Genomic DNA, 13702 nt, shown 5'->3' on the forward strand with positions numbered 1-13702 from the left:
TCCCCTATAACCTGACGCCAGACATGGTGGTGTGCTGTGGGTTCCATTCCCCTATAACCTGAACCCGGACATGGTGGTGTGCTGTGAGTTTCCTTCCCCTACAACCTGAACCCAGACAGTGGTGTGCTGTTGGCTCCCTTCCCCTATAACCCGATCCGAGACATGCTGGTGTGCTGTGAGTTCCTTTCCCCTACAACCTGACTCCAGACATGGTTGTGTGCTTTGTGTTCCCTCCCGACAACCTGACCCAGACAGAGGTGTGCTGTGGGTTCATTTCCCCTATAACCATACCCTAGACATGGTGGTGTGCTGTGGGTACCCTTCCCCTGTAACCTGACCCCAGACATGGTCGTGTGCTGTGCGTTCCCTTCTCCTATAACCTGACCCCAGACTGTAGTATGCTGTGGATTCCCTTCCCCTATAACGTGACCCTAGATGGTGGTGTGCTGTGGGTTCCCATACTCTACAACCTCACTGCAGACGTGGTGATGATCTATGGGTTCCCTTCCCCTACAAACTGATCCCAGACATGGTGATGTGCAGTCGGTTCCCTTCCCCTACAATCCGAGCCCAGACGGTGATGTGCTATGTGTTCCCTTCCCCTATATCATGACCCCAGATGGTGGTGTGCTCTGGGTTCCCTTCCCCTACAACTTGACCCCAGACATGGTGGTGTGCTCTGGGTTCCCTTCTCCTACATCCTGACTCCAGACATGGTGGTGTACTGTGGGTTCCCTTCCCCATAACCTGACCCCAGACATTGTGGTGTGCTGTGAGTTCCCTTCCCCTTCAACCTGACCCCAGACATGGTGGTGTGCTGAGGGGTCCCTTCCCCTACAACCTGAACCCAGACATGGTAATGTTCTGTGTGTTCCCTCCCACTTCAAACTGATCCCAGAGATGGTGGTGTGCTGTGGGTTCCCTTCCCCTATTACCTGAGCTCAGATGGTGATGTGCTATGGGTTTCCTTCCGCCACAACCTGACCATGACTTGGTGGTGTGCTGTGGGTTCCCTTCCCCTACAACCTGATCCCAGACATGGTGGTGTGCTGAGGGGTCCCTTCCCCTACAACCTGACCCCAGACGGTGGATTGCTGTGGGTTCCCTTCCCCTATAATGTGACCTCAGATGGTGGTGTGCTGTTGGTTCCCTTCCCCTACAACCTGATCCCAGATGTGGTGTTGAGATGTGGATTCCCTTCCCCTTCAACCTGATCCCAGACATGGTGGTGTGATGTGGGTTCCCTTCCCCTACAACCTGACCCCAGACGGTGGATTGCTGTGGGTTCCCTTCCCCTATAATGTGACCTCAGATGGTGGTGTGCTGTTGGTTCCCTTCCCCTACAACCTGATCCCAGATGTGGTGCTGTGATGTGGATTCCCTTCCCCTTCAACCTGATCCCAGACATGGTGGTGTGATGTGGGTTCCCATCCCCTACAACCTGACCCCAGTCGGTGGTGTGCAGTGGGTTCCCTTTCCCTACAACCTGACCCCAGACGGTGGTGTGCTCTGGGTTACCTTCCCCCACAACCTGACCCCAGACATGGTGATGTTCTGTGTGTTCCCTCCCACTACAAACTGATCCCAGAGATGGTGGTGTGCTGTGGATTCCCTTCCCCTACAACCTGAGCTCAGATGGTGAAGTGCTATGGGTTTCCTTCCCCTACAACGTGACCATGACTTGGTGGTGTGCTGTGGGTTCCCTTCCCTTACAACCTGACCCCAGACATGGTGGTGTGCTGAGGGGTCCCTTTCCCTACACCTGACCCCAGACGGTGGATTGCTGTGGGTTCCCTTCCCCTATAATGTGACCTCAGATGGTGGTGTGCTCTGGGTTCCCTTCCCCTACAACTTGACCCCAGACATGGTGGTGTGCTCTGGGTTCCCTTCCCCTACCTCCTGACTCCAGATATGCTGGAGTGCTGTGGGTTCCCTTCCTCTACAACCTGACCCCAGACATGGTGGTGTGCTGTGGGTTCCCTTCCCCTACAACCTGACCCCAGACATGGTGGTGTCCTGTGTGTTCCCTTCCAACAACCTGACCCTAGACATGGTGGTGTGCTGCGTTTTCCCTCCCGACAACCTGACCCCAGACAGTGCTGTGCCATGAGTTCATTTCACCTACAACCTGATCCCAGACATGCTGGTGTGATGTGGATTCCCTTCCCCTACAACCTGATCCCAGACATGGTGGTGTGATGTGGATTCCCTTCCCCTACAACCTGATCCCAGACATGGTGGTGTGATGTAGGTTTGCTTCCCCTACAACCTGATCTCATACATGGTGGTGTTCTGTGGGTTCCCTTCCCCTACAACCTGATCCCAGATGTGGTGGTGTGATGTGGATTCCCTTCCCCTTCAACCTGCTCCCATACATGGTGGTATGATGTGGGTTTTCTTCCCCGACAACCTGACCCCAGACAGTGGTGTGCTCGGTTCCCTTCCCCTATAACCTGATCCCAGACATGGTGGTGTGCTGTGAGTTCCCTTTCCCGATAACCTGATGGCAGACATGGTGGTGTGCTCTGGGTTCCCTTCCCCTACAACCTGACCCCAGACATGGTGGTGTCCTGTGTGTTCCCTTCCAACAACCTGACCCTAGACATGGTGGTGTGCTGCGTTTTCCCTCCCTACAACTTGACCCCAGACGGTGGTGTGCTGTGGGTTCCCTTTCCCTACAACCTGACTCTAAACATGGTGGTGTGCTATGTGTTCCCTTCCCCTACAACCTGACCCCATACATGGTGGTGTACCGTGTGTTCCCTTCCCCTGCAACCGGACCACAGACTTCGTGGTATGCTGCGAGTTCCCTTCCCCTACTACCTGACCCCAGATCGTGGTGTTTTGTGGGTTCCCTTCCCCTATAACCTGACCCCAGACATGGTGATATTCTATGGGTTTCCTCCCCCTACAAACTGATCCCAGACACGGTGGTGTGCAGTGGATTCCCTTCCCCTACAAGCTGAGCCCAGATGGTGATGTGCTATGGGTTCCCTTCCCCTATAATGTGACCTCATATCGTGGTGTGCTCTGGGTTCCCTTTCCCTACAACTTGACCCCAGACATGGTGGTGTGCTGTGAGTTCCCTTCCACTATAACCTGACCCCAGTCATGGTGGTGTGCTGAGGGTTCCTTTACCCTACAACCTGACCCCACACATGGTGGCGTTCTGTGTGTTCCCTTCCCCTACAACCTGACTCTAGACATGGTGGTGTGCTGTTGGTTCCCTTCCACTACAATCTGACCCCAGACATGGTGGTGTGCTGCGTTTTCCCTCCCGACAACCTGACCCCAGACAGTGCAGTGCCATGAGTTCATTTCCCCTATAACCTGACCCCAGTCATGGTGGTGTGCTGAGGGTTCCCTTACTCTACAACCTGACCCCAGTCATGGTGGTGTGCTGTGTGTTCCCTTCCAACAACCTGACCCCAGACTGTGGTGTGCTGTGGGTTCATTTCCCCTATAACCTGACCCCAGACATGGTGGTGTGCTGTGAGCTCTCTTCCCCTACAACCTGACCCCAGACAGTTGTGTGTTGTGGGTTCCCTTCCCCTACAACCTTACCCATGACATGGTGTGCTCTGGGTTCCCTTTCCCTCCATCCTGACCCCAGACATGGTGTGTGCTGTGGGTTCCTTTCCCCTATAACTTGAGCTGAGACATGGTGTGTTGTGGGTTCCCTTCCCCTACAACCTGACCCCAGATGGTGGTGTGCTCTGGGTTCCCTTCCCCTGTAACCATTCAGGGCAGTCTGACCAGTTCAGTCTCTCAGTGTCAGCAGAGAGCCTCGTAAGATGTGCAGAAAGCCAGAAGAGATGTGCTCCTCATTCTAGTGTTGTGGAAACAATCATTGCATGACTCTTCTTTGGCTTGGCTTCGCGGACGAAGATTTATGGAGGGGGTAAAAAGTCCACGTCAGCTGCAGACTCGTTTGTGGCTGATAAGTCCGATGCGGGACAGGCAGACACGATTGCAGCGGTTGCAGGGGAAAATTGGTTGGTTGGGGATGGGTGTTGGGTTTTTCCTCCTTTGCCTTTTGTCAGTGAGGTAGGCTCTGCGGTCTTCTTCAAAGGAGGTTGCTGCCCGCCAAACTGTGAGGCGCCAAGATGACTAATGACATCATTAGTAACACAGTCAATGCCAGGGGCAAAATGTGGATAATGAGTAGAAGGACCCAGCCCAGGTTCATGACTAGCATGAATTTACCTGACTCTATGCAAACAGAAACAGATAACTTGGCATGGAAAAGAAAAGTTCTCATGAAACACGAACTCTAGATTTCATATAATCTGCACTATGTAGCTGGCCAGGACAATTCTATCCTAAATGAATGGTTCTAGCACTTTCTGTTTTTCGACCTGAATTTGAAAGTGAGTATTAACAAATTATAAATTACTTTGTATTTTATCATCTGCAGAATATAACACTGAATGTATAATAATTGACTCTAGTTTCAGACTGGTGTATTGCCAACCTTAAATAAATAGTAGATTAAATAATCTGAAGAAGAAAGTGAAATGGTGCAGGACACAACAATATTTTAATTTATCTCATTGTTACCTTCGAGCTCAGTTGAAAGGTTTGAACGACTAAGCACACTGCTGGTGGGACATTTTGCACATACCTTCACTCCAAAATATCCTAAACTTCACTTTCACCTTTTTTCAGTTTTTGCCAAGATGAAAATTAATTTTGCTGTGTTGCATCTTCCTCCATTAATCTTCCTGTGCTAATAACGAGAAAGCAGCACTGACAGAATCAATCGTGTCAGCAATTAAATCAAGATAGAGAAGCACAACTTCTTCGAGTCTTTATTTAAAGATCTTCATTGAGTAAACGCATTGCATCAGCAACACATCTCTTATTATGATGAAATCTCGTGTAAAATTGAGTGGTTATTAAAAAAAAACATTGTTGCGGCTTTATTCTAAAACCTCAATTTCTCAGGTTATTCACACTTTAATTTGATTAATCTCTCTCGTCTTTGTTCTCAACAATGATCAACCAGCTAATGAGAACGATGGCTTTCTTCCAGCATGGTCTCCATCGACCATCTCTCGGTACATTAAATTACATTACTTCTGGGGAAACTGAAACTAGATTGCAGGAGTGACTGGAATATATAATTGGCCACACAATGCCATGATCCCACACCATCCTATTACACAGAGGTATATGAAGCAGAACACTGTACACAAAAGCCCTTGTTTCATCTAATCCTACAACAACATCCATTTTCACATGACTATTTTTATTTTAAGGATTTTTTTTAACTTGAAACACTATTCCATGTAACATAGACTTGAACAGTTCCCAAATCAGTGATCCTATAAATGCAAACAAAACATTTTTTTGTCGTGTGAATTGTGCATTCTAGGTCGCAGACATCTTCCTGAGGATATGACATTTTCATTGCAATATAATAGACATTTGAAACAATAATTTATCACGCATACAGAAATGAGATTAAAATATTCATATAGCAATTATAATCTTGTGTGTATTTATACTTTTGTAAACATAGCATACAATAAAATAGCATTTCACAGCAAGTCATTGCAATAGAAGTCTTTGTTCTTGTTTAAATATTTGTTTCTGGGACATGATGAGTCCCTTTAAGACAAACGCTTTTTTGAGATTCCCCAGAATTTTCTGCAAAACGCCCAAAAGCTGTGGTTCTCATCGTAGGTATAGTTGAACTGGTAGGGATTCTGTACTCCCCATTGATTGTCCTTCCAGGAAACTCATATTTTTCTCTGGGTCCATTGGAGCGTAGGGAAGAATGGCGAAGGGATGAAAACAGCCCCCAGCCTGGGAGGCTGCACATCTCCAAGCTCTGTTGCTTGTTCTTGTCACTGGGTGAGTGACCCCGGCACAACGACAACCTTCTGTCATTGTCACCGCAAATAAAAGAGCCACCATCCATAGAGTTTTTCCGTGGTTGGTCGAGATAATTCATTTTCCAGTTGTAATTGTAAACTCGCCAGAATGGGCGCTTTCTGCGGTGACACTGACACTTCAGGATGCGGATAAAAGCTCTTTTGAACTCTTTACTGGAGCAAGAGTAGATTATGGGATTTAAGCAACTGTTTGAGTACCCTAGCCAAAATACTACTTTAAACACAGTTTCTGTTGGTTTCAAAGAAGGAAAGAATGAACCTGTGAAAGAGAAAGTTTACAAAAGTTACATTCAAAATAAAATAATTAAAGAATACTGTTTATTCAAATACTTAGACAACATTATTTTATCCCCGTTCAGTTTAATACTAACATTCCCCCCCACCAAAAGAGTGATCTTTCTCTATTAAATGAATTTATTTTTGGTTCCAAATTGTGTTATCAGTAAAATGTTGGACTTTTCTGTTTGAAATGTGGAAACCTTTTTCTACATACTTACAGATTTAAAAATGCATTGAGAAGTCTAATGTATAATTTTAATGATGTGAATCCCATTTAAAGGGTATCAGAATGCACTTACACTAGTTGTTACGCCAATGGTTGTTCCACAACTCATCACTGGCCATTGTTCTTTGGGTAGAGTCATTTTGCAATTCCTAACAAAGCAACTGGGTGTCAGTAAAACTGCAGCTCAACTGTCAGAAGGTAAACGAGAGACGTCCTCTACATTGGAGAGACTGGATGCAGACAGGGAATTGCTTTGTTGAGCACCTCAGCTCTGTCCGCCGCAACAGCGTGGATCTCCCAGTGGCTATCCATTTCAATTCTCCATCCCATTCCCTTGCCGACATGTCTGTCTGTGGTCTCATGTATTGCCAGACTGAGATTGGAGGAACAACACCTCATCTTCAGACTGGGTAGCCTCCAACTGGCTCTCTGGCTTTCATTAAAACCCTTCACCCCCTTGCTTCCCCCGTCATCTCTCCACTCCCTGTCTCTTTTCACACGGACATAATAAATTCCATCTAGACCCTTAGCACATCCAAATTAAAACGTTTTGTTGGTCTGAATTCCTCCCTGGTTGTTTGAATTCTGAGACTTTCTGATATATCCTGTTTCGGCCTTTTCGGATTTTTCCTTGAAGAAGGGCTCAGGCTGAAACATTGGCAATATATCTTTGTCTACTATAGGTGCTGAATAGATCAGCTGAGTTCCTTCACCATTTTGGTGTTTTTAAAACAAGAGAGACTCAGATGGTGAAAAACTGGAGAAGCAACAAATGCTGGAGGAACTCAACAGGTCAGGCAGCATCCATAGAAGGCAAGAGATAGTCATTGTTTCAGGCTGAAATTATCCATCTAGAATCAGGAATGTTCCAGTGCCCCAGGACTTGATCCCGACCTCTGGTGTTGTCTGTGAGGAGTTTGCCCATTGATGGTGTGACCAGGATAGCTAGGTGCTCTGTTTTTTTTTTCTCCTGCATCCCAAAAATATTCAGGATGATGGGATAAAGTTATTCCAAATATGTGGGAGTGTGAGGGGTGAAAAATAAAATGGGTTAGTGATGTTCAGTGTGGACAGTGTGTCTGTATCTCTCTATGCGTAAACCTATCTGGTTTACCAGGTGATGAGTTCAAACTACATTCCATCAATTAGCCCTACAAAAATCCCACTAAACTGGTGTGTCAATGACCCATGTTTAAAGCCACGTCATGTCGGATTGGAGCTTTCACACTGAACCAAGAAAAGGCTTTTACATAGGGATCTGGCATCCCGGGTCAAAAGGAGGCTGGACCTTCAGCATTACAAATTTGGCATCCTGGGATGGTGGGTAAAAGCCTTTTACACTGGAACCGATGCAAAACACATCAGTTCTGATACTACCTACCTTGGCGATAAGTACCAAGATGAAAATAACCCTCTATACCATGTTCGACACATTCACACAGGTAAGTGAAATGGTAAAAAGGTGGTTAATTACCATCTTTCATGGACAGTGTAAAAGGACCTAATGAATGGAAATTCAAACATGGTCTCTGAAGATTAGTTGACATTTAGTGGTCTAACAATGAGATCACTGCTTTAGAGTCTGTGCTGGTTCCAGGCCAGTTCCTGCATCTGATACTGCAGTGTGGAAATCAGAAACTGGCTCGTTCCATTGTGAAATAACATCCAGTGATTAGGGATGTGTAACCTATGAATATAAAGATTGTGTACATAAGCTGTTTAGAAACTCATTATTATCACAGCTCAAAATAACAGCTTGATTAAAAACAGAGGCTGTAGTCCAACAATTAAATTAACTAATTTCCATGGCAATATTTTGCTTGACATGTCGTGATGGCTTCAGTGTAAATATAACCAACTGACATTTATGCTATATGTGCAATACTAATACAAGGCTTAGCAAAATATGCAAAGTAGATTGTTTCATGATCTGAGGAATAAATATCTCCAATGACCTGGCCTGTATCAAGCAAGTTGGTGCCAAGTTCAAGAAAGGACATTCATATCACTACATTTTTAGTAACTAAGGAAGTTTGACATGCCCTGCTTGTTCCTCAACAACATCTTTAGGTGTGAAACACAAAAGTCTATAGATGCTGTGATTGTAGTATCAACACAGAAATGCTGGAGGAATTCAGCAGGTTTGCAGCATCCATAGGAGGTAAAAATAGGTTACTGATGTTTCAGGTCTGAGGCCTTGCACAAACAAAGGCATATATGCAGGATGCAACACAGCATAGTACAGGAGCTGCTCCACTTAAGATTAGAAGAAGCTACAGAAGGAAGTGAATGCAGCTCAGGATATTACTCAAACTTTTACCACCTACATCTTTCGCTGCCCAGAAAAGGCAGCAAACATACTGCAGGACCCATTACCCCCTGGATACACCTACTGCTCTCTTCTCACATCCAGGAGAGGGCTAAAGAGTGTGAAAGCATGCATCAACTGGCTTAAATACAATTGCTTCCCTGCAGCCATCAGGCTTCTGAATGAACCCCACAACCATGCTATTACATTATGTTGCTTACTGCTAATTGATCTCCATGTAAACTATGCTCTTTACACATTATATGAAAATGTTAGTTAACCTACTAGCCTGTTTGCAGAAGAACCCTTCCCACTGGTGACATGTAAACCTAACCAATGTCCCTAATTCTTCTCTGTACAGCTTCCTATAGAATGAGAGAAATTCAATAAACTACAACATGAAAGCAACAACAAACTTTAGGCATTTTTCAGTGAAGTTTGCTGCTGAGAAGAACCCCACTGATTTATCCTTGAGTTCACGATTAAAAAAAAAACTTATTCCAGTAGCTGATTCGAGTACAGGCACACCTCGCTGGACAAAACAAGAGTGTTCCTATGAAACCTTGTGTAAACCGAAATGGTGTAAAGCGAAGACCCATTCATTACTATTGGAGGCTATTTGCTTAAAAGCGAAAACCCATTCAAATCCTTTCATAAATGCGAACATGGCTTTCTTCGTAAAAACAAATTTTTGTAAAACGAGTATTGGTAAAATGCAGTATACCTGTATTCCATTGGGATACAGAGCAACTGTTCACTGTAACAATGTATCTAAGTAATATAAATGTAGCAACACAAATGTTATCAGGTTGTACATTGAAGGAATCATTTACAACTAAAGTCCTGTTTAAATGGCAGCAGCTCATTAGACATTTAAAAACAATCAAGCTTTGTTGTAAGTAATCACTGAAATTTACAGTTCTACTTCAATTGAAATAAATGTACAACCACATCTCATAATGTATTCTGAAAATAAATATAGTAACTAATACTACAAGCAAGGTTGTGGCCTGGCTTATTTGATTGAAGCAAATGATGGAGTTCCATTATGTGTTATATACACCACATTGTTGTACGCCCTGCAAGAGTTTCTAGAGAACTCTTCAAGAACAACATTCCATCAACAGCAAGTAATGGTGGGTATCTCTTTGATGAGGCTATTTGTGCACAAGGGTTGTATGCCCATGAGTTAACAATGCAGCAGGTCACAATGTCATTCAGTATGCAGCCTGACTGATTCCTTATGTTTGGTAAACTGAAGGCATTTAATCTATTCCCTCTTTCACCAGAATAATTACTGGTTGATTTATTTTTGGAGTAATGACGATTCTAAAAACTATTCAGTATTTTCTGGAGTTGTTTCAGTTTGCAGTGAATGCAGTGCTGCTGTGGAAAGGTTAAGTAAGAAAGTCAGCAGATTTTGGCATCTAGTGTGATACACAGAAGTACAAGACAAACTTAGATGAATTCCCGGCAGAAGGGCCCAGGCCCAAAATGTTGATGGCCCTTTACTTCCATTGGGTGCTCCTTGACCTACAGTGCTTTTCCAGTACTTTTGTGTATTGCTTTGATTTCAGTGGCAAAAATGACACAGTTTTGGAAGAGGACTTCAATACAATTTTGGGCTACATCACCTTGCTGTGGGTAGCAGCGGCTGGACTGTCTGGCTTTCGGGACTGGTGCTGGTGACATTCTAGGAGTAAGAGGGGAAGAGATTACTGCTGCAATCTGGATACTGCCCTCAGGTGAAGCCTCTACAATACTGGGAACTTCTTGAGTGACAGATTGCTGATCTGAAATTCAACTGGAACTCTCTTGAGAGTAATGATACATAGCCTTTTTTTAAAATATTTTTTTATTTTTCACACTGTGAACCATATCAACCAAAATATGTACAAACGTTTCTCATTAAATTTACACAATGGCATTTTCTCCCTTTTTTCCCCCCTTTCCCTCCCGCCCCTCTTCCCACCCCCTTCCAAAACCCATAAATATTCAACATATACAATACAGTAAAACCATAAAACAATATCTTCACACAAAGGAAAATAAACAAGAAAATTGCATCATCTATTTGTTACACACTGAATCTAGTAGTTTTGTCTTCTTATCATTTTAGGTTCCCCAATTTGTTCAAACAATATTACTTTATTTTTTAAATTATATGCAATTTTTTCCAATGGAATACATTTATTCATTTCCATGTACCATTGCTGTATTCTCATGTTCTCTTCCATTTTCCAAGTTGACATTACGCATTTTTTTGCTACTGCTAGAGCTATCATAATGAATTTTCCAATTTGAGGCCTAATTCTTTACTTCTTATGTTACTTAAAGGAAAGATCTCTGTTTTTTTTTGATATGTTATTTTTTGTGATTTTATTTAATATCTGATTTAGTTCTTCCCAAAACGTATTCACTTTTGTACATGCCCAAAATGCATGTACTGTTGTTCCCATTTCCTTTTTACAGTAAAAATATCTATCTGATAATGTTGAATCCCATTCTTTTAATTTTTGAGGAGTGATACATAACCTGTGTAACCAATTATACTGTATCATGCGTAACCTTGTGTTTATTGTATTCTTCATAGTTCCAGAACATAACATTTCCTATACTTCATATTTTATTTTTATGTTTAGATCCTTTTCCCACCTCTGCTTAGCTTAATGTACATGTTGGTTATAAATCTTTTAATTATCATTGTGTCTGTAATCACATATTCAAAGCTGCTTCCTTCAGGTAATCTCAAGCTGTTTCCCAATTTATCCTTTAAATAAGCTTTCAATTGATGATATGCAAACATTGTACCATGAGTTATTCCATATTTGTACTTCAACTGTTCAAATGTTAATAAATTATTTCCAAAAAAAACAATTTTCTATTCTTTTGATTTCTTTTCTCTCCCATTCTCTAAAGAAAAGGTTATCTATTGTAAAAAGGGATTAGTGAATTTTGCATCAATAATAATTTTGGTAATTGGCAATTTGTTTTTTTTCATACCCACACTCCTGTTCGGCTCCAAATCATGGGTCCTCTACCAGCATCACCTACGGCTCCTAGAATGCTTCCACCAGCGTTGTCTCCGCTCCATCCTCAACATTCATTGGAGCGACTTCATCACCAACATCGAAGTATTCGAGATGGCAGAGGCCGACAGCATCGAATCCACGCTGCTGAAGATCCAACTGCGCTGGGTAGGTCATGTCTCCAGTATGGAGGACCATCGCCTTCCCAAGATCGTGTTATATGGCGAGCTCTCCACTGGCCACCGAGACAGAGGTGCATCAAAGAAGAGGTATAAGGACTGCCTAAAGAAATCTCTTGGTGCCTGCCACATTGACCACTGCCAGTGGGGTGATATCGCCTCAAATCGTGCATCTTGGCACCTCACAGTTCGGCGGGCAGCAACCTCCTTTGAAGAAGACCGCAGAGCCCACCTCACTGACAAAAGACAAAGGAGGAAAAACCCAACACCCAACCCCAACCAACCAATTTTCCCTTGCAACTGCTGCAACTGTGTCTGCCTGTCCCACATCGGACTTGTCAGCCACAAATGAGCCTGCAGCTGACGTGGACATTACCCCTCCATAAATCTTCATCCGCGAAGCCAAGCCAAAGATTAAGTAAATGATGCAATACTGGTGAGCTTTTATATTGCACCAACTTTTCATCCCACTTATGAAGTATATGTTCCGGTACCTTTTCCCCTATTTTATCAAGTTCTATCTTCGTTCAGTCTGGTTTTTCCCTTGTCTGTGCGGCTCTATATTAATTTCTAAAGTTTAGTAACTGCAAACCACCTTGGTTATACCTCTCTGTTACTTTATCTAACGCTACCCTCAGTTTACTCCCTTTCCACAAGAATTTCCTTATTATTCTCTTTAGTTCATTAAAAAAAATTTCTGTTAAGGGAATTGGTAACATTTCAAATAAGTATTGTATCCTTGGGAACACATTCATTTTAATGCAGTTTACCCTCCCTATCAACGTTAGCAGTAATTCTTTCCAATGTTCTAAGTCTTCCTGCAATTTCTTTATTAGTGGCTGATAATTTGGTTTGTACAAGTGGCTTAAGTTATTATCTAACCTGATCCCTAGGTATCGGATTGCTTGTGCTTGCCATTTAAATGGTGATTCTTTTTGTCTTACATGAATCTGGCAAGTTTTGTGTTTCTTCTATCTGGTTCATAACTTCCAGGAGAGGAGGAATTAATAACTTTTTAAATGTTTCATAAAATTCTATTGGAAATCCATCCTCTCCTGATGTTTTATTGTTTGGCAGCTTTTTAAATATATCCTGTACTTCCTCTATTTCAAATGGTTTTATTCGTTTGTTTTGTTCCTCTTCTTGTAATTTCGACAGTTCAATTTTAGCTAAAAATTCCTCTATTTTATCGTCTTTCCCCTCGTTCTCAGTTTGGTATAATTGTTCATAAAACTCCTTAAAGTTTTCATTAATCTCTGTTGGGTTATATGTAATTTGTTTGTCCTTTTTCCTTGATGCCAATACAGTTCTTTTAGCTTGTTCTGTTTTAAGTTGCCAGTTTGTAATACTTTTGCTTTGTTTTCAATATGTTCTTCTCCACCTTGTACGTTTGTAATGTTTTGTATTTTATTTTTTTGTCTGCCAATTCTCTCCTTTTCGTTATATCATCCTTTTTACTAATTCCTTTTCTGAACTTACTATCTCCCTTTCCAACTGTTCTATTTCCCGATTGTAATCCTTTTTCATCTTAGTTACATAACATTATCTGTCCTCTAATGAAGGCTTTCATTGCATCCCATAATAAAAATGTGTCTTTCACTGATTCTGTGTTTATTTCAAAATATGTTTTAATTTGGCATTCAATAAATTCTCTAAATTCCTGTCTTTTAAGTAGAATGGAGTTTAACCTCACTGACAAAAGGCAAAGGAGGAAAAACCCAACACCCAACCCCAACCAACCAATTTTCCCCTGCAACCGCTGCAACCGTGTCTGCCTGTCC

General features: G+C 42.9%; 1 protein-coding gene across 1 annotated transcript in view; it reads right to left on the reverse strand.

Annotated features, from left to right (window-relative positions):
- Window positions 1-4793: 4793 nt before the first annotated feature.
- The window catches only part of LOC138743463 (alpha-1A adrenergic receptor-like), a 41797-nt gene continuing 32888 nt past the window's right edge, over window positions 4794-13702 (reverse strand). The window contains exon 2 of the mRNA XM_069898882.1: window positions 4794-6159. Coding sequence (XP_069754983.1) covers window positions 5582-6159 — 578 coding nt within the window. The 3' untranslated portion in view covers window positions 4794-5581. The remainder of the gene's footprint in view (window positions 6160-13702) is intronic.

The sequence above is a fragment of the Narcine bancroftii genome, chromosome 9 (genome assembly GCF_036971445.1).
Source record: "Narcine bancroftii isolate sNarBan1 chromosome 9, sNarBan1.hap1, whole genome shotgun sequence".
Lineage (NCBI taxonomy): Eukaryota > Metazoa > Chordata > Chondrichthyes > Torpediniformes > Narcinidae > Narcine > Narcine bancroftii.